This window comes from Macaca fascicularis, chromosome 2, assembly GCF_037993035.2.
Source record: "Macaca fascicularis isolate 582-1 chromosome 2, T2T-MFA8v1.1".
NCBI lineage: Eukaryota > Metazoa > Chordata > Mammalia > Primates > Cercopithecidae > Macaca > Macaca fascicularis.
The window spans coordinates 99,327,128-99,348,823 of NC_088376.1; the positions used below are offsets into that span (position 1 = coordinate 99,327,128).

A 21,696-nucleotide genomic window follows, 5' to 3' on the forward strand; every position below is an offset into this window, starting at 1 on the left:
GACTACAGGCATATGCCACCGTGCCCAGCTAATTTTTAAAATTTTTTGTAGAGATGGGGTCTCACTCTGTTGCCCAGGCTGGTCTCAAACTCCTGGGCTCAAGTGATCCTTCCGCCTTGGCTGCACAAAGTGTTGGGATTATAGGCATGAGCCACCACTCCTAGCTCCTCAGTTAATGTTAAGGATATTTTTTTATTTATTGTATCTTTTGACTAACTGCATAATAATAATAGCAAATACAAAAACCGACTGTATTGGGAGTAAACTTGTTTTATTTTCCCCCACTTTAGTAAGAAGAGTATCATTTAATCCATCCTCTCTCTGTTTTAAAGAAAGTACAATAAGCCATCTACATTGATGTGTTTTGTATGTGTGGATTCAACCAACTGGATAGAAATATTTAGGGGTAAAAAGCCATGTGTAGTGAACATGTAGACTTTTTTTCTTGTCATTATTTTCTAAAATATATATAGTATAACAACTATTTGCATAGCATTTTCATTATTTAGGTAGTTTATGTAATCTAGGGATGATTTAAAGTATACTGGAGGATGTGTGTAGGCTGTATGCAAATACTACACCATTTTATATAATGGACTTGAGCTCCTGCAAATTTTGGTATTGACAGGGAATCCTGGAACCAATCCCCCACAGATACCAAGGGACAATTGTACTACTCCCATAGTTTTTTTTTTTTGGCTTTTTTCTAATGAAGCACATTTATATTAGGTTTCTCTGCTGAAACAACGATTACGAAATGGCCCGATGAATGTTGATGTACTGAAACCACTTCCTCAGCTGGAACCACAGGCTGAATTCTTGACTAAAGAAGAGAATCCAGAGAGTGATGTAGAGCCAGTAGGTAAGCTTCATTTTGTCAAAAGGTTAATTTAAAAACTAGAGGAGGGCCGGGCTCCTTGGCTCACACCTGTATTCCCAACACTTTGGGAGGCTAGTGTGGGAGGATCGCTTGAGTTCAGGAGTTTGAGACCAGCCTGGGCAACATAGAGAAAACCCTTCTCCACAAGAAAAAAAAATGAAAACGAAACCCCAAGAAAACCTAGAGGAGGATTTTGAGAGATTCCAGGATGTGAACTGATAGATGTGGGCTGAGGTAGAAATGTCCGTGGTCCTAATAGTTTCAGGAAGATGCAAGGGTTTGTTTTTTGTTTTGTTTTTTTTTGGTTCTTTGTTATTTAGGAGAAAATAAGTGTTTTTTGTTTGTTTGTTTGTTTATTTGAGGTGGTGTCTCACTCTGTTGCCTAGGCTGGAGTGCAGTGGCATGATCTCGGCTCACTGCAACCTCTGTCTCCTGGGTTCAAGTGATTCTCCTGCGTCATCCTCCTGAGTAGCTGAGATTACAAGTGTGCACCACCACGCCTGGCTAATTTTTGTATTTTCAGTAGAGACGGGCTTTCACCATGTTGGCCAGGCTGGTCTCAAACTCCTAATCTCAAGTAATCTGCCTGCCTCCGCCTCCCAAAATATTGGGATTACAGGCGCGAGTCACTGTGCCCAACCAAAATAATTGTTTTAATATGCAAAAATGTCATAGTCTGTGAGTAACACCACATTTTCATTGTAACTGAAATTCATTTATTATGCTACACTGTTTTATTAATAGCAGTAGCTAGAGGTCATATGAACAGGTCAGTTCTGCTTACATGCTAATAAATGTGCTATGTGTAATTGTTTGGATATTTTCGTTTTTAAATAATATTGCTTAAATATTTCTATATTCTTAGATATTTGTATTTGTCGTATTTCCTATTAATTGCTTTTTAACTGGAAAAAGAAGAAATAGCTATATTTTGTCTTAAAATTCAGTTATAGCCTTCTTTGCTTTGAGGCTTGGAGGTATATACGCAATAAAATTCCCATCTTTTATTTCCTAGCTTTTTCTTTCAAAGGGACTTAGGCTAAACTTGGAGTAAGTAGTTGAGCAGTTAACTGTCTGAGCAGCCAGCCTGTGGTGGGGTGGTGGGGCGGGGGGTCGTTCCCGAAATTCCCCAAACATGTGGAAACTTCAGACTCATAAATGTAAAGTGATGGAGAAAGCTGCACTTACCAGAACTTCTCTCAGAAAGATATTAGAATGTGGTTGGAAAGAACACTGTACTTTATTAATCCTTTTGGGAGGTGAGCTAAGACACATAATTTTGAATAACAAAAGATGATTATCAAACTGCCATTTTAAGGAGGGTGGATTCAGTTAATGTTAGTTAACTACTGTGCCATTCTGAATGGGGTTGAACCACAAAGAGGTGAATTCACTACTAAGCTTCTTCAGATAAAGATTAAACAACTAATACTAAGTAGAGTTTTGGAAGGGTGCCAGTTTATTAGCTGACTAGGGTTGTCCCTTCTTCCTCTGACTAAGAGTATAGCAGAACGTTGGTGTAAGAATACACTCCTGGCTGGGCATGGTGGCTCTCGGCTGTAATCCCAGCACTTTGGAAGGCTGAGGCAGGCGGATTGCCTGAGGTCAGGAGTTCGAGACTAGTCTGGCCCACATGGTGAAACCCCATCTCTACTAAAAATAAAAAAAATTAGCCGGTCGTGGTGGCATGCACCTGTAATCCCAGCTACTTGGGAGGCTGAGGCAGGGGAATTGCTTGAACCAGGGAGATGGAGGTTGCAGTGAGCCGAGATCACGCCACCGCACTCCAGCCTGGGTGGCAGAGCAAGGCTCCGTCTCAAAAAAAAAAAAAAAAGGAATACACTCCTGTGTACTAACAGACTGTTACTGGAGCACCCTTATATTTGTAACTGCCCAATGGGTTCACCTTGCCCACTGCCTAGACAGAGCTGATTTATCAAGACAGGGGAATTGCAGTAGAGAAAGAGTAATTCACACAGAGCCGACTGCACGTGACCGGAGTTTTATTTTACTCAAATTAGTCTCGCCAAGCATTTGCGGATCCGAGTTTTTAAGGACAATTTAGTGGATGTGGGGAAGCCAGTGAGCCAGGAGTGCTGATTGGTCAGGTCAGAGATGATATCATAGGTAGTCAAAGCTGTCTTCTTATGCTGAGTCACTTCCTGGGTGAGAGCCACAAGATCAGATGAGCCAATTTATCGATCTGGGTGTTGCCAGCTGATCCATCAAGTGCAGGGTCTGCAAAATATCTCAAGCAGTGATATTAGGAGCCGTTTAGTGGTGGTCAGAATCTTGTGGCCTTCAGCTGCATGACTCCTAAACGATAATTTCTAATCTTTTGGCTAATTTGTTAGTCCTACAAAGGCAGTCTAGTCCCCAGGCAAGAAGGAGGTTTGTTTGGGAAATGGCTTTTATTGTCTTTGTTTTAAACTATAAGTTCTCCCAAAGTTAGTTCGGCCTACACCCAGGAACGAACGATGACAGCTTAAAGGTTAGAACCAAGATGGAGTCAGTTAGGTTAGATCTCTTTCACTGTCTCAGTCTTAATTTTCCAAAGGCGGTTTCATATTCCTTACTGATGGCCCCTCCTTATGCTGCTTTATTGTTAGTGGAAGATGGAACTTCTGCTAAAACACTGGAAACACTCCAGCAAAGAGTTAAGCGTCAAGAGAACCTACTTAAGCGTTGTAAGGAAACAATTCAGTCACATAAGGAACAATGTACACTATTAACTAGTGAAAAAGAAGCTCTGCAAGAACAACTGGATGAAAGACTTCAAGAACTAGAAAAGATAAAGGTAAAAGAGCAGATGAGTTTTGTTCTAATTTAATCCTGTAAAGTTAGATCCACAGGCTCCACAGCATGGCTTGTACCTCCGGGAAAGGAGAGTGGATGGAAAGGACATTCTTGTTTGCCCTGGCCTGCATAACACTTACTATACCTTGAGACTTCCTGTGTACTTTTCTCCTTCTACACTGTAACATGTATATAAATTTGATAAATGTTTAGAGTTCTCAAATGAGAAGAAGCTTTATTAGAGATGGAAATGAATTTCAAAATTTTTTTTAGGACCTTCATATGGCTGAGAAGACTAAACTTATCACTCAGTTACGTGATGCAAAGAACTTAATTGAACAGCTTGAACAAGATAAGGTAAAACAACAAAACCTATGATACTAAAATTTGTCAAGAGGTCCCAACATTTACTTTTGAAAACAGTTGGAAACATTCATGCTTGTTTCTGTTTTCCAAAATTATTGCAGCTTTTTCCATGAAAAATCTTTTTAATTCCTAGATTTATGTAACTACTAGCATTAGTTTTGTATCGTGTGAAACTGATTCTGATTTGTTGATTCCAGTCAGCATTTTGATTTGTAGACTAGAATAACTGTTGCTAAGTAAGTTTATATTTATAGTGCATAACTACTTTACAGAGAAAAGTTAAATTATTTATAGTTAAGGCATTCTAAATGTGAATAATATCAGTATGTTCTTTCAAATAATATGGAAACAGATTAATCTCTCAGATAAGTTGCCTAAAAAATAAATAAGGGGCTGGGCACAGTGTCTCATCCCTTTAATCTCAGTACTTTGGGAGACTGAGGCAGGAGGATTGCTTGAAACCAGAAGTTCAAGATCAACCTGGGCAGTAAAGCAAGACCCCCTCTCTACAAAAAGTAACAAATTAGCTGGGTATGTTGGTATATGCCTGTGGTCCCAGCTACTCGGGAGGCTGAGGCAGGAGGATTGCTTGAACCCAGGAGTAAGAGGCTGCAGTGAGCTATGATCACACTACTGTACTGCAGCCTGGGTGACAGAGTGAGACCCTGTCTCTTAAAAAAACAAAAAGTAAGTAAGTGATAATGTATATATTAGCATAAATAACAATTTCTACAAATAAATCTTAGAATGTGTAGGTGAGATTGGAGGATTGAGGAAGGAATGAGTCTTTTTTTTTTTTTTTTTTTTTTTTTTTTTGAGACGGAGTCTTGCTCTGTCGCCCAGCCCAGGCTGGAGTGCAGTGGCGCGATCTCGGCTCACTGCAAGCTCCGCCTCCCGGGTTCACGCCATTCTCCTGCCTCAGCCTCCCGAGTAGCTGGGACTACAGGCGCCCACAACCGCGCCCGGCTAGGAATGAGTCTGACCTTTGGTAGTTTGGAGTTGGAGCAGCAGCTATAGCTATGCAGCAAAGACAGCCAGAAAATTCATGGGTTAACAGTTTTGACCTAAGTCTTTCAATCCCAAGTTCTTGGGTCCTTTTTCTAAGCAGCTCCCAGTTTGTTCCATACCATCCACCAGTTTCTTTAATATTCCGGGTTATCACTACAGTATTTTAAGTGGTCATGTAATTAAGAACATGTCAGAACTGTCCTGCTGTTAAAATGTATTGGCAGTCTTTTTCATCCTTTTGATAATATTGCTTTGCTAGATTATAAACTTCTTGAGGGCCTATTTAAATTTTTTTTTTTTTATTACTAAGAACTTAAAACATTTACAAAAGAAAAGCTGCTAAAATGAATTTCTGTGAACCCACCACCCATCTTCAACAGTTAACATCTCATGACTAATCTTGTTTCATCTGTACCTTCTCAACTCTCATTGTCATACTCATCCCAGGATTGTTTTAGAGCAAATCCAAGAAATTTTATCATTTTTTTTCCAAAAGTATTTTAGTATATCTTTAAAATAAAAGATGTTATTTTTACAATAATACAACCACATTATCATGATCACATCTAAAAATTTAATAATTTTTTAATATGACCTGCTATCTAGTCAGTTTCAGATTTTCTCTAGTCTCTCATATATTTTTTGCTCTTTTATGAATCAGGGTCCTTATAAAGTTTTTTCATTGCAATTGGTTGGTATGACTCTCAAGATTTCTTTTAATTTAGAGGTTCGATTATTTTCTCTCCTTCTCTTTCCACTATATTTTGGTTTTTGAAGAAACTGAAGTCCCATGATTTTGTTTTGAGATTTCATATAACAGTGTCTTACTTACCTGGTTGTTATCTTTCTATCTCTCCATTAATATTAGCCATCTGGAAGAGTCATACTCTAAAGTAAGGGTTGGCAAACCCTGTGGAGAGGGTGCTAATCTTAAGACCATGAAATAGTTGTCACAAAGTCTGAACATTTTTTCAACAGACAAGTGAACCACCTCATTTTTTGTTAGTCCTGAATGACTTTTTTACTTCATACAATTTGGTTATCTTTTTCCGCTGCTGAGCTCCATTTCTAGTGTAGATTATCCAGAAAGAGGGAACAGAAGTAACTAGCAAGTTGGAGGAATGGGGATGCCTTACTGAGCAAAGTAAGGAGTAGTGGTGGTACCAGAGACAGTCACAGGAAGAAAGAGAAAAACCACGTAGATGTGCCCTGGGATTTTGCTTTATCCAGTGTGGCAGCAGGCACCTTCCATTCTCAGTCTCTGGGGTTATCCCCATGTTATAGCACAGATCAATACTTGTAGTTTATTGTAGCATCAAGCCAAGTTCAGAAGACTATATTTTGTTCATTATAAACTGTTTACAAAGACAGATAGCACATTTGTAGAAAGGTTATAAATTAAATATTTTAAGTAGTAATGGTTTAATGCATTAAGGGTTAAACTATTAAAATTTTTTAATGTAAAAAATACCCTGTTATGTTAGGTAATAGGATTAGAGCAGAAAACAGATCTCAGTTTGTGAAGTACTGAAATAATTGTTATGCTGTACTTAGCAAGAAATATCATTTTTTTCTGCCTTTTATTTTTAATTTTTTAATTTTTAATTTTTTTGAGATGGAGTCTCGCTCTGTCACCCAGGCTGGAGTGCAATGGCATGATCTCAGCTCTTCAGCCTCCGCCCCCTGGGTTCAAGCAATTCTCCTGCCTCAGCCTTCTGAGTAGCTGGAATTACAGGCATGTGCCACCACGCCTGGCTAATTTTTGTATTTTTAGTAGAGACAGGGTTTCGCCATGTTGGCCAGGCTGGTATCGAACTCCTGACCTCAGGCCATCCACCCTGCTTGGCCTCCCAAAGTGCTGGGATTACAGACATGAGGCACCATGCTCGGCCTTTTTCTGCCTTTTAAATTAAGTTTTATCTGTGCTGTTGATGCAGTTTTGTTATGCAAATGTTTTAGAGTCTTCACTTCTATTCAGGGAATGGTAATCGCAGAGACAAAACGCCAGATGCATGAAACCCTGGAAATGAAAGAAGAAGAAATTGCTCAACTCCGTAGTCGCATCAAACAGATGACTACCCAGGGAGAGGAATTACGGGAACAGAAAGAAAAGTCCGAAAGAGCTGGTAAGAACTTGAGGGTTACTTGTTTTATGTTGGAACTCTAAAGTTATTTAAAGTGCTTGACCAATATTTTTTAAAAAATGAGTTAAATATTGATAAAAATTCTTAACTGTAGAGGCTCCTAATAAGACACCCATCTGCTTATTAGGGGAGGCAGAGGTTGGCAAACTGTGGCCTGTGGGCCAGATCCAGCCCACTGCCTGTTTATGTACGGCCCTTAGGCTAAGGATGATTTTTAAATTTTTAAATAGTTGAAGAAAAGAAAAATATATGACAGAGATCAGATGTGATCTACAAAACCTAAAATATTTACCATCTGGCCCCGTACAGAAAATGTTTGCTGACAGAGTATCAAAATCCACATTTAAAATTTTAGAACTTCCCAGTAAGGTACAGCATGGTATTTATTAAATAATTGTTACCTTATAGTTGCTTTAGGGTAAACAAAAAGTATAAGTTATAGTCTGCTTTTAAAGAGAATAATGAGCACTTTAGTGTTAATAGCATGTTTTGACACAATAAATGCTGGGCTATAAAGTATAGAACCCAGCATAGTATTCAACAAGGTACAAAACTGACTAAAGCTAGGAAAGGAGGGATGTTTGAAAGGGGGAGGGCAGGATGAACTGTGCCTTCATATCAGGGAAGATGTGAATTTTGAATTGGACCTCAAATAATGAATAGAATGGGCCTAACAAGAGAGGTGTGGGCAGCACACATTTCAGATGCTACAATGCCATGAACAGGCACAGTGATCATAGTGGGTGTGTGAATCAGCTGAAAACCATTCTTGCTGAAGTGGGAAATGCAGTTGGATTGTAAAGGAACTGACTATTGAAATCTTAAAAGGTAGGTAGCTGAGTTTAGACTTTGATATACAAAGTAACAGGAAGCCAGTAATAGGAAGGCATAGTGTGATGGGAGCTAGGGTTTTACATAGAAAATAAATGAAATAGGAAGTCAAACTTAGAAGCAAAGACAGAAATCCAGATTTGAGGGACTGTGAGCTTTGGTCACCTTGCTAGGATGGTGGTTCTGGGAAGGAGAAGAAAGAATCTGTAGAATTTGGTATCTAATCAACTCAGGGAGGCAGAAGAAAAGTAAGGACTCTAAGTCGACTCCAAAGTTTTGAGGTTAGGACACTTAATGAATAGTAGTGTGGAATTAGAATAGGAAATCTAAATGGGGAAGTTGAGAATTGGAGTGAAATGATGGGTTTGTTTAGATACATTGAATTTGAGCCAGTCATGAACTTTTCAAATGGAATTGAGTTGCAGGAATTTGGAAATAAGAAACTGGAACATCTTTCAGGAGTCGTCAGCCTAGGATTGAAACCTGTGGTTAAATCTCTAGGAGAGGCTGATTTCTACAAAAGTTAAGTTTTACAGTAGTAGTAATAGTCGTGGTAGTAACAGCAGCAGCTGCTTCTACTGACACTTATTTAGCACTTGTTGCTGCTACTACTACTGCTGCTACTATTGTTAATACTGCTGCTAGCCATTACTTACTTTGTAATGCTCTGCTTTAAGGGCTTTGCTTGTATTTACTTGTGTTGCATCCTCACAAGTGTGTGAAATAATACTGTTATCTTCATTTTACAAATAAGCAAACCTAAGAATGTAGAAGTTAAGTAATTTACCCACATTTATGCACAGAGGGTAAGTATATACTCAAGATTTAATCCAGGCATTGTGACTCAGGTCTGTGCTCTTAACCATATAGAGGTCTTGAGTTTGGCAATGAGACATAAATGAGAAAAAAAAAAAGTTACCTCATGAAGTCATAGAAATTGTAGATAGTTAGGTTTTTGGGGGAATATAAGATGTGTTTCAAGAAGTGGAGAAGGTAAGATGAAGACTTTGAAAAGGTCTTTGAATTTGGTAAGGATATGATTTGGAGGATGCAGTTTTGAGAAATGATTTTACAAACCAGATTTTAAGGTGTTAAGAAGGGGACTGGGTCTCTACACAGAGAAATAGTTGACTATTTCATAAATATCTCCCCATCTTCTTGCAGTTATTTTATGGATAAAGTGACTGGGGAATTTAATGAATTTGTTCTCATCAAACCTGAGAAAACTTCCGTTTAGAGAGAGTAGATGGCATCTTTCAGAATATAATCTTTGAATACTTTCTAGAACCAGTTTGAGTGTTTTAAGACATTGGTTCAACAGCTTTGCTTTCAGTGAACAGAAAATCTAATGCATAGCCTCAGCTTCTCATATCAAGCCTTTCCATTTTTAGAACTGCTTTTTGTTGACTATTGTAGCCAGTAAAGAGAAAATGTTGGTAAGGGGATTAAATTTCTTTTGAAATTGGGTGTACTTAATGAGGAGATAGAAACTGATGAATAAATATCAGGTTGAAAGGGTAAATGGTGAAAAGGTAGACAAAATATATAGTTCGTTCACATGCAGGATAAAATTTTCCGTGTATATGTTCCAGTTAAACCTTTAGTTGTACAGCTTTCCTTCCCTTGCTTGCTTCTCCAAAACATATATATTTTGTCTTTAAGTGTGATTTTCATAAACCATATTTTTATAAATATTTGATAGCCTAAAGGTTTAAAATTTTTTCTATTAATACTGTCAAAAATAAAAAATTAATAAATACTAAAAGAATTAAGATTTAAATTACTATTATTATTACTTTTTTTGGGGCACAATTTTGACTCACTGCAATCTCCACCTCCTGGGTTCAAGTGATTCTCGTGCCTCAGTCTCCTGAGTAGCCGGGATTACAGATGTGTGCCACCACTGCTGGCTAATTTTTGTACTTTTAGCAGAGACGGGGTTTCACTATGTTGGCCAGGCTGGTCTCGAACTCCCAACCTCAGGTAATCTACCCTCCTTGGCCTTTCAAAGTGCTGGGATGACAGGCGTGAGCTACTGTGCCCTGCCAGATTTAAATTATTAATGGATATATTTATTTTGGAAAGTCTTTAGATAACAAAGTTGTAAGTGCTTTTATAGATTTCGTAAAAATTATATTTGTAGTCATAATAAATGAGGGCTATGATACAAAGTTGTAACAAACTGGCTCTACATTGAAGATAATGCCTTTTACATCTATAATGAAAGCTACTTTTAGGCACACAAACTGTATTTCATTTAATAGTCTTAATTGAGTCTAAACAGAACTGTTCAAGTAGGAAGTGGTTCTTAGTTCAAATGTAAAGTGTGTATGCCAATTGAAAGAAAACTTCCAATTAAGCACTAAGCATAAGAAAAGGTCAGTGCATTGGGAGTTATACCTGATGTAAATGACGAGTTGATGGGTGCTGACGAGTTGATGGGTGCAGCACACCAACATGGCACAAGTATACATACGTAACAAACCTGCACATTGTGCACATGTACCCTAGAACTTAAAAGTATAATAAAAAAATTCAGTGTAAAGGAAGTAGGATTTCTATAAATAGTCTGGCTATTGGAAAATTCAGTTGCTCTATTAAATATTTGTCTTCTTTGTTAGATTTAAAATTCAAAGGTTAAACACATAAGAACTGGTCATGTGAAGGAAACATTAATATCATTAGAGCTTACTGTTAGGATTTTAGAAGTAGATATAGCTACATAAAACTGTTATCTAGAAAATAAACTCTCCAAGTGCATTTTCAACTGTGAAGAAATTTAATTCTGATACTGCTAGTAATTCTTGATGTGGATATTAGTAAACAAATCACTGATTCCTTTGGCTCACTTATTCTGGATGTCAAAATCAGCTCAAGAACGTTCCCCACTACTTTTCTTGGGAAACAATCTCTTAAGCTGCTCCTCATATTTTTTTCTAGATGTATTGTGGTGCCTTTCATATGTTGGAGGACAGAGGAAATCTGAATGTCTTTGATTTTAAACAGAATGATTCTTTATTTTCTTTTTCTGTTTTTGCATGCTGGCATAAAAAGAATAATTCTATTATAAAATACTGAGACTGTGAATACGGTGGTATACTGATTTCAGGATGGTGTATCAACCTGCAGTTCTTAAATAGTCTCCTCTTTAGTGGAAATGTTAGGCATATTTTTTGAAGTATGATAGCATAGCATTTTTGTTTTGTTAAAGATATGTATTTTAGTGTATAAAGGAAACAGAAAATAAGTTTATTGGTTATAAGCGCTTCTACAATTGTTGATAGTGTTTCTTTCTTGTTGTTACTTACGAACAGATGGTCACATCTTCTATTAACCAGATTTTAAACTTGGAAAAGTTTGGTGATTTAGCTTAAGTGCCTGATGCTGTATTTTAACTCTCCAGGAAATTATATCCTCAGTGTAGCACCAGTGTAGAATGTTAATGCTACTAAAGTTCACACTAGTTCTTGGCTGTTCTGTGTGTGTGTGTGTGCATGTGTGTGTGTGCATGTGTGTGTGTATCAGGATAGGAGATAGGGGTAGCTAATTATTAATGCAGTATATTACCAAAAAATTGGAAAATAGAGAAAATGACATCACTGTTGTTTTAGTAAATTTCCATGTAGTGTTTTCTCTAATTTTTATTTTTATATTATTGTAATAATACTGTACATTCAATTTTGTATGTTCTTCTCCCCCATTTAGCATTGTTATTGACACTTTTACGTGTTGCTGAAGTACTAACATGTTTTAATGGCTGTGTCAAAGTGCATGTACATCATTTACTTGGTTATCATATCCTTACTGTTTATCATCTAGATTATTTTATAGTTTTGTTACAAATACTATTGTTACAATTTTGACATATAGCTTATTAGATCTTTGAATTTTATCTCCGGATAAATTCTTAACCACAGACTTTTAGTCTTTTTCGTTAGCCACTTTTAAGTGATTTAAATATATGTAGCCATTAAAAAAAAATTAACCCAGGCTATAACGTTAATCCTCCCCCCTGTTAAAATGTTTTTCCTACAATTATGCAAAATGAATAAAATATTTTGCTTAGATTAGGAAAGTTTCTAGAGTATAGTAACTTTTGTAAACCCCATTTCCTTTTCATGTACCTCGTCTTTGCTGAAGTTATGTGTTTTATATGATTAGTGGATTTAAAGACTTGGACTAACTCATAACATTCTTTGCTTTTTTATTGTCATGTTTTTGTGCAGGAAATATGTTTTTTTATTCATATATTCATTTTTATAGTAGAGGTCTGATATACCAAAAGCAATTCATTAGAACATATTTATTTGATGTTTGAAGGATCCTTTAACATAGTTTTATGTATTTATGTGTGTAAGATTTATGCATTTTTATATAACAAACCAAAATCACATATGTATTTAACCGCTTTGTTAGTTGCTGATAATTTATGTAACAAAGTTTTCTTGGAGTCTTAAGTCTCACAAAACATCTTATTTTTGTGCATCCACACATGCCAATAAGTGAATCATGGTGCCTTTCCCAAGCCTTGTATGAACAGGACTGGGGTAAGGGCTATTTTTTTTTCTTATCATGGGTACTTAGAATAAGCTTTACAAAGAAAATTCCATGTTTCTCAGGCAAAAAAAAAAAGTATGAATTAAAGTAGATTTTAAGTATGCCATGTTAGATAAGTAATATGTACGTATTTTGGCACTAAATGAATAACTGCTGGAAAAATTTATTTTAAATGGCTTTTAAAATGCAATTATTTATGTCTCCAACAATGTCACTATTACTTGAAACTATCAATAATTTAAAAACACATTTCTTTGGTGCAAGATTATATTTCTAATTTAATCAATGTACTTAGCTTTAGCCTAATATTTTTCAACATTTGCCTGATGTTTTCAAGGTATTTGATAGATAAATATGTATGTAAAATGTACATGAAAATCTGGGGCTGGGCGTGGTGCCTTACGCCTGAAATCCCTGCACTTTGGGACGCTGAGGCCAGGAGGTCAGGAGTTCACCAGCCTGGCCAACATGGTGAACCCCGTCTCTACTAAAAATATAAAAATTAGCCGGGTGTGGTGGCATGTACCTGTAATCCCAGCTTACTCTGGAGGCTGAGGCAGGAGAATCACTTGAACCTGGGAGGAAGAGGTTGCAGTGAGCCGAGATCCCACCGTTGCACTCCAGCCTGGGCGACAAGAACGAAACTGTCTCAAAAAAAAAAAAAAAAAAAAAAAAAACCGAAAAAGAAAATTTGGATAAATTGGTAAATTTTTTGAAGGTCAAAGCATAGTCAGTTTATAGAATGAATCTCATTACATATTTTGTAGTATGGCTTAAAATTTAGATTTCCCTTGCAAATGTAATATTTATTAAATCTCTGCAAAGGCCCTAATTTATAGATAAGCATTGCACTATCTAATTTATGCCACTGGGTGGTAGTATTTTATTTTCATTTATGTAAGCTCTAGACTAGTAGCTTGCAAACTTTTTGATCTCAGGGACCTCTTAACACTCTTAAAATTTATTGGGGATTCCAAAGAGCTTTATTTATTTGGGTTATATGTATTGACATTTACTGTATTAATAATTAAAAGTAAAAAAAATTTTTTTTTTTTTTTTTTTTTTTGGAGACAGAGTCTCACTCTGTCGCCGAGGCTGGAGTGCAGTGACGTGATCTCAGCTCACTGCAACCTCCGCCTCCCGGGTTCAAGCAATTCTCCTGCCTCAGCCTGCGGAGTAGCTGGGACTAAAGGCATGTACCACCATGCCCAGGTAATTTTTTTGTATTTTTAGTAGAGATAGGTTTCACTGTGTTAGCCAGGATGGTTTCGAACTCCTGGCCTCGTGATCTGCACACCTCGGCCTCCTAAAGTGCTGGGATCACAGGCATGAGGCACCGCGCCTGGCTAAAAGTAAAAATTTTAACAATATTTGTTTAATTCGTTTTTAAAATAACAATTATAGACTGGGTGCAGTGGCTCATGCCTGTAATCCCAGTACTTTGGGAGGCCAAGGCAGGTGGATCACTTGAGTGCCAAGGGTTTGAGAACAGCCTGGCCAACATGGCAAAACCCCATCTCTACTAAAAATACAAAAATTAGCTGGATATGGTGGCGTGTGCCTGTAGTCCCAGCTACTCAGGAAGCTGAGGCAGGAGAATCGCTTGAACCCCAGGAGGTGGGGGTTGCAGTGAGCCAAGATCACGCCACTACACTCCAGCCTGGGTGACAGAACGAGACTCTGTTTCAAAAATAATAATACTAATTATAGGCCGGGCATGGTGGCTCATGCCTGTAATCCCAGCACTTTGGGAGGCCGAGGCAGGCGGATTACCTGAGGTCAGGAGTTTGAGACCAGCCTGGCCAACATGGTGAACGCTGTCTCTACTAAAAATACAAAAATTAGCCAGGCATGGTGGCATACGCCTGTAATCCCAGCTATTCTGGAGGCTGAGGCAGGAGAATTGCTTGAACCTGGGAGGTGGAGGTTGAAGATGGTGCCATTGCACTCCAGCCTGGCCGACAGAGCAAGACTTTATCTCAGAACAAACAAAGAAACAACAAAAAACAAACCATTTATAAATCCATTACATGTTAGCACAAATACTTTTATGAAATCTACCTGTATTTTCCAAAATAAGGTTTAGTGTGAAGAATGGCCTTGTTTTACATTTTTGTTATCTCATTGCTTGGCTTAATACAATGCAGCTGGATTTTCATGCCTGTTTCTGCATTTAATCCGTTGTGATATATTATTTTGGTTGAAATATATGAAGAAAATCTAGTCTTATGTAGACACTTATTTGGAAAAGGGAGGATCTCACAGATCCTCTGAAAGGGTCTCAAGACCCCAGGATCTTTGGACCACATGTTGAGAACTGCTGCTGTAGACTTTGATTTTATTTGCCAAAGAGGCTTGATGATTCAGTGGGAATTCCGATAAAATTATTTTTGTTGCTTTTTCTGTTAATTTGTATTTCATTCATTTTGTAGTGCTTTTCATTCACTCATTTTGTTTGTTTGTTTTTGCTGGGATAGAGACAGGCATTGGCTTACTTATTCTTCATGTCATTAACCAGCTTGTTAGGATCATCAGTTAATCTAGAGTTTAACAGCCTTTTCACACTTCTGCATTTTTGTTTATTTCCTACACTGGGAGTAGAAGTGGGTCTTCTTAACCATGTAGTAAAGTGTTCTTTGGGACAGTGTAACAAAATAGTAATGCTACATGAAATCTCAGAATTCTGGCATTTCTTATTATAATTGATTAGGATACTCAGGATGAGGAGTATCCTCTAAGAGGTGCTGGAGTAGCAAAAACAATGCCACATTCTTCCTAGCTGTATCTAAGGATTAGTTATTTTATTCCCCTTTCTTACTACTTCAGCTATCTTTTTGTGAAATATTTTCTTTGTCACTTAATACCTAGCATATGCTTGGCAGTTGGTAAACAGCTGCTATGTATGTATTTGATGACTGAATGGTTGGATTATTGAGCTACAGATTGCCAACCTTTCTCATTTAACCCTTATAGAGAGCGTTTGCCCATTTTTATAATTCCCATGGATGTGAGTGAACCTCATCTGAAGTGGAAAGTGAGGAGCTAGCAATAAAGGGTCTGCCCTGCATTTTACTTAACTGACAGAGGATCATACTTACAGTTCATTGAAAATTGACCTAAAAGTATTTTTAAAGTGTGTGGGTTTTTTTTTTAAATAAAAATTGCCTGAGATACATTGAATTTTGCTTTGGAAGAACACAGTGTGTTCTTGCAAGATTCTGTGGCAGTTCATGCTTAGCCTTCCTATTGATGTGTGCCGTGACTGTGGTTTTCCCATGCACTCTTGCATGTTGGCAGAAGACTTGTCAGCTGTGGCTGATGCACGCTTTATTTCTCCTCACTCACTTATCTTTTGTTGGGAATTTGAAAGATAAATTGTCTAGACATTTTGAACATACTTTTTTAGTACTTACATTAAAATTCTATTTTCACTTTGGAAAGAGTAGGGAATTCACTTTTATAATATTATAGGCTGTGGACGCCATTTCTGGGAATTACAAGGTCAGGTGAGATGTTTCTGGGTAGTAAGTAAACTCTTGGTATATCCTCCTTAAACATTGTGATGAGAATCAGTGTTGGAGGCAGACTTCCTGTGAGGAAGTGGCTTCATTTGTGATACAGTGTAGAATCCATAATGGGTTTGAAATACGTTTTCTGTGTTTGGATATATATATATATATATAAAATCTTAATGCCTTTCCCCACCAGTTTTTTGGCTATTTAACATTTCCTTAAAGCAGGATGGGGAGGTAGAAAGCAGTGAGTTTTGTGTCAGAAAGAAGTATAACATATTGCATTTTGTTGAGAGTTAAAAGCCATTAGTAATTGATTGGTTCAGAAATTCTGCTTTAGTAAGAAATATTATTGCCCAACGGAGCTTGATCCATATCAGCATTCTTAGTTTTTAAAAATATTGCAAGGTAAGGATCGTTGCTTAAATCCAATTTTAAAGTTCTATCATCAGGCTTATATATTCAGGTTGATTTATCATCTGAAGGAAAAATTGGATGCTTCAGTTACCATATTTCAATGAAAGATTTCAATGGTTTCTTTCTAGGTGTGAAATTATTTGGTTCCCTGACATGGTACTGGAAAGTAGGAGAGAGGGTTAAATTAGGATGAAAAGAACTTTGAAACCAAATCCATCCTATTTTCATCATTGTATAATGGATAATAAGGTGACTTGGACAAACTGTTTTAGTGGATTAAACACTAATATTAGACTCTATATAGAATAGTATCCTGAAATTTATTGAATGTGATTAGAAAACTTAATTAGCAGAAAATTATATCTAAACAGGAACTTGTGGCATGGATTTTTTGTTGTTTGAAAAGGTGAGAACATTACATTTATTTTTTATACTGTGCTGGATTCTGGAATTTTAAAAATGAAAACAAAAAAATTCACTAGATTTGACTACATAGTTTTGTTTTATTTTACTTAATTGACAAAAGATTTTCATTTAAACTCTTATTTTGCTGAAAGGGTTTCAGAACTCTTCAGTTTCTCCAGAGCCTGATTGAAGATATTTTTGTGAATTACTCAGAAATGCTGAGATGCAGTTTTATATGCTGAATAATAATGAAAAGGTACTGATGACATCTAAGTATTAAAAGACATTGATCATACCTTTTTTCATTCCCCCAGCATTTAACCTTCAACACAAACTAATTAGGCAGTAAGCACTTTGTTTCAGAATCTTTCCCATAATTAGTCACTTTACTGGACTGATTTTTTTAAGTGAGGAAACTTAATTTCTTGTTAGTAGTAAGCATTCATTATTTCTTGACTGATTTTTTTAAGTGAGGAAACTAATTTCTTGTTAGTAGTAAGCGTTCATTATTTCTGTATTTTCTGTATGGTTGACATCAGAATTTATAGTAAAAGAATATGTAAACCAAAGACACCATTTTTGTTTCCAACATATTTATATCTGAGGATTATCATCTTGGGGTTTGCAGGCAAATGCCAGTAAAGTTAGAATAGGAATCTTTTCTTTTTTTTTTTTTTGAGAGGGTCTCTCTTTGTCACCTAAGCTAGAGTGCAGTGGTACAATCACTGCTCACTGCAGCCTTGACCTCTCAGACTTAAGTGATTCTCCCACCTCAGCTGCTCAGAGTAGCTGAGACTACAGGTACAAGCCAACCTGCCTGGCTAATTTTTAATTTTTTTGTAGAGATGGGGTTTCACTATGTTGCCTAGGCTGGTCTTGAACTCCTGGGCTCAGGCAATCCTCCCACCTTGGCCTCCCATAGTGATGGAATTATAGGCGTGAGCCCCACTGCACCTGGCAATAGGAATCTTTATAAATGATTTCAGCTAATTAATATTCCTTTGAAATTTAGACGTGTTTGAGTATCAGTTTTATACTTTGGGCATATAAAATAAATAAATTGGATAGATTTGCTTTTTATATAAAAGATATCACTTTGGGAGGCCAACGCGACGGATCACGAGGTCAGGAGTTTGAGACCAGCCTGGCCAATATGGTGAAACCCTGTCTTTACTAAAAATACAGAAATTAGCTGGGCGTGGTGGCGGGCACCTGTAGTGCCAGCTACTCTGGAGGCCAAGGCAGGAGAATCGCTTGAACCTGGGAGGCAGAGGTTGCGGGGAGCCGAGATCGTGCCCACTGCACTCTAGCCTGGGTGACAGAATGAGACTCCATCTCAAAAGAAAAAAAATGTATATGGTTGTCAGATAAATTACTTTTTAAATGATTGAGCAAACTAAGTTGCATTTCCCAGTTGTTACCAGAATTCACTCTTCTCTTGGCAATTTTGCCTTTGAGAAAATGCTTTAGAATAAATGTTTGTCTTCAGGTTTGCAATTCCTGTACCCAAACCACTGTGTTAAACCAAATTGTTAATGAAGGCCTTTTTTCCTGAGCTGCCATAGGTTGAAGTTCCCACATTTCTTATACCACTGGAAGTGAAAATGTTATATGTGCCAATAAACGACTGTCTCCCTGGGGCATATGTTTCTTGGTAGGATTACAAACCTATCTTGAAAACTGAGTTTTGTTTATAGTCCATCTCAATGGTAGAGGGAAGTCTGGAGACTTCTGTGAGGACTAAAGGAAATAATCTAGGATGGCAGTAGCAGTAGGACTTTCCTAGGGTATCATTATGCTAATAATGCGTGTGTGTGTGTGTGTGCATGCATACATACATATACAACCCACATATATGTACACATATATAAAGGCATATACAGATCCTCCTTGACTTATGATAGGGTTAGAATTTGATAAATTAATTGTAAGTTGAAAATATCAGTATCAACTTGTAAAGGTCTTATCCAGATATAACTTTATTATTAAGTGGAGGAGTGTACTGAATGTGTATTGCTTTTGCACCGTTGTGAAGTTGACAGATCCAAGAGCATCGTAAATCAGGGACCATCTGTGTACACAAATACACGTAAACACACACATATGTATTTTGTTTGTTTGTTTGGGGACAAAGTCTTGCTCTGTTAGGCAAGCTGGAGTGCAGTGGCACCATCTCAGCTCACTGCAGCCTCCATCTCCCAGACTCAAGTGATTCTACTGTCTCCAGCCTCCCGGGTAGCTGGGACTACAGGAGTGTGCTACTGCACACTCAGGCTAATTTTTGTATTTTTAGTAGAGATGGGGTTTCACCATGTTGGCCAGGCTGGTCTTGAACTCCTGACCTCAGGTAATTCACCTGCCTCAGCCTCCAAAAGTGCTGGGATTACAGGTGTGAGCCACTGTGCCCAGTCACATGTATGTATTTTTGGTGCCAAGTTACACACCTGTTGCACCCGTCCTATCTGATTTTGTTTGATAATGTTGAGCTGTTTGGCCTCTTTAAAGACCTGGCCAGATGCAGTGTCTCATGCCTGTAATCCCAGCACTTTGGGAGGATAAGGTGGGTGGATCACTTGAGGTCAAGAGTTTGAGACCATTTTGGACAATATGGTGAAACCGCATCTCTACTAAAAATACAAAAATTAGTCAAGCATGGTGGTGCATGCCTGTGGTCCCAGCTACTTGGGAGGCTGAGGCAGGAGTATTGCTTGAACCCAGGAGGCGGAGGTTGTAGTGGGCTGAGATTGCACCACTGCACTCCAGCCTGGGTGACAGAGCAAGATTCCGTCTCAAACACACACACACACACACACACACACACACACACACACACACACACACACTCTCTCTCTCTCTCTCTCTCTCTCTCTCTCACGAAAAAAAACCCTGCTACTCTAGCCAAGATGATTATTTTTGCAGAGTCTGAATTCTTCCTTACCTTACCCAAAAACCCCCTGCTGTGGTAGTGCCTTTCTATAATACTGTTGAATCAGGTAAAGATTTCTTTCCAGTCACCTGGAAACAGCTCTGGTTTGAAACTTATACAGATAGTAAGTTTCATTTCAAAATATTCAGCCAGTAAATGTTTAAAAAAGTAACAAAAATCTCTGCTCTTTTATTATATAGTTAAGAAGTTTTTAAAAATAAAATATGCCTAAGAATAGTTTTTCCGTTCTTAAAAGTGTCATAGTGAGTATATAATAGTATTACATAATTATTGATGATAAGAACTATAGAGCAAACAAAAAGCAATTGAAATTATACAGTACAGAAATAGGGACAAGTCTTCATTTCTTTAAATTTACTATCCATAAAGAAACTGGTAGAGAATGGAGAGCCTTCAGTCATTTATTTTTTCCAAACTTCTAAACTTAGACTCATATAAACAGTCTTAATATCCTAATCCAGAACTGAGTGATAAATTGGTTTTGGTGACTGAACATTTCTTGTGGCTTTGTTGAACTACTCCAATATCTCTTGGCTTAGAACAGTGATGAGTTTTTAAAGCTGTCCTGCTACTGCTGCTCTTAGTTCTCAAAAATTGAATGTAAAACACTTTAGCTCAGTGATATTTCTTGAGATACTTGATTTCTGCTGTTTTCATTATAGCTTTTGAGGAACTTGAAAAAGCTTTGAGTACAGCCCAAAAAACAGAGGAAGCACGGAGAAAACTGAAAGCAGAAATGGATGAACAAATAAAAACTATCGAAAAAACAAGTGAGGAGGAACGCATCAGTCTTCAACAGGAATTAAGTCGGGTGAAACAAGAGGTTGTTGATGTAATGAAAGTAAGAATAATTCTGTAATGAAATGGGCTACAACAAATTTGAAATTTAAGTGTATTTTTCCTTACACTCTTTGACTGTAAAGAAGAATTTGTTTGTATTTTAGACATTGACTGTTTCCTGATATTCAGGATATAGTACAAATTTTGATAGATAAATGCATTTAATACTTAGGTAATTCTTTGGAACCTTTTAAGCTTTGCTTTCTCTCCAGTGGACTATGTTATAAACTGAGATGTGCCTTAACTGTTCTGTGGCTCCCCGACGCTTAGGCACCTTGAAGATAGGCTACTTAGCTGCTTCAGTAGCATATCCTCCAAAGAACTTGGCCAAGAAGGTACTTGCCTAGTATGTGTTGAGGGAATGAGGGAGTAGTGACTGAGGGACTAGATTGTTTAAATGTTTTAAAGGATCATTATTACTTAATGTTCTGGTTACTCTTAATATAGATAGACCTTACTTTAAAAGTTAGCTTTTTGGAAAGATCTCTTAGAAATTAATGAATTTTTAAAATCCCATAGATTTTCAATTTTTCAGAAATATGAACATGACATCATCATGGCCCCTCCCTGCTCCCAGCTTCCTTCCTCACCCATTTTTTTCTGCTTTGTTTTTTTGCTTGTTTTTCCTCCTGTCATGTTTGCCTTTCTTGCCACGTTGCTTATTTTATCCTATTTCTTTACTGACTCCCCATTTATATTCTTGATATTTCATTATGGCCACTAAAATTGCTCAAGATAAATTATAGATCTGAATAGATGAGGCTTGGATTTCAGAGTTGCAGTATGCATTTCTATAACTCATGGTAAGGTTTCTGTGATTTTACTTATGAGTGCATAACAAGCATTGAGGGGGCAAATTATATTTCTTTTCATTTTCTTCTTCCTGCTGAACTGTAGGTAATTTTCAAAGTAGAAATTATTTGTGGCCAATTATTGGATATATAAGGCTTTAACTATAACTGCCTGACTGTATTTTAAGTTTTAAAGTAGTCA

The 21,696-nt window shown here is 37.2% G+C and overlaps 1 protein-coding gene across 15 annotated transcripts in view; it reads left to right on the forward strand.

Annotated features, from left to right (window-relative positions):
• The window catches only part of GOLGA4 (golgin A4), a 119,919-nt gene that overhangs the window by 49,529 nt on the left and 48,694 nt on the right, over positions 1–21,696 (forward strand). For 10 of the 15 annotated variants that reach the window (XM_005546640.4, XM_005546641.4, XM_045386481.2 and 7 more), the window contains 5 exons: positions 730–862; positions 3,490–3,677; positions 3,950–4,033; positions 7,029–7,176; positions 20,526–20,704. In XM_005546640.4, the coding sequence (XP_005546697.3) occupies positions 730–862; positions 3,490–3,677; positions 3,950–4,033; positions 7,029–7,176; positions 20,526–20,704 (732 nt within the window). Of the gene's footprint in view, positions 1–729; positions 863–3,489; positions 3,678–3,949; positions 4,034–7,028; positions 7,177–20,525; positions 20,705–21,696 lie in introns of those variants that run through there. The other 5 variants (XM_045386480.2, XM_074031677.1, XM_074031679.1 and 2 more) reach the window with 2 other exon arrangements.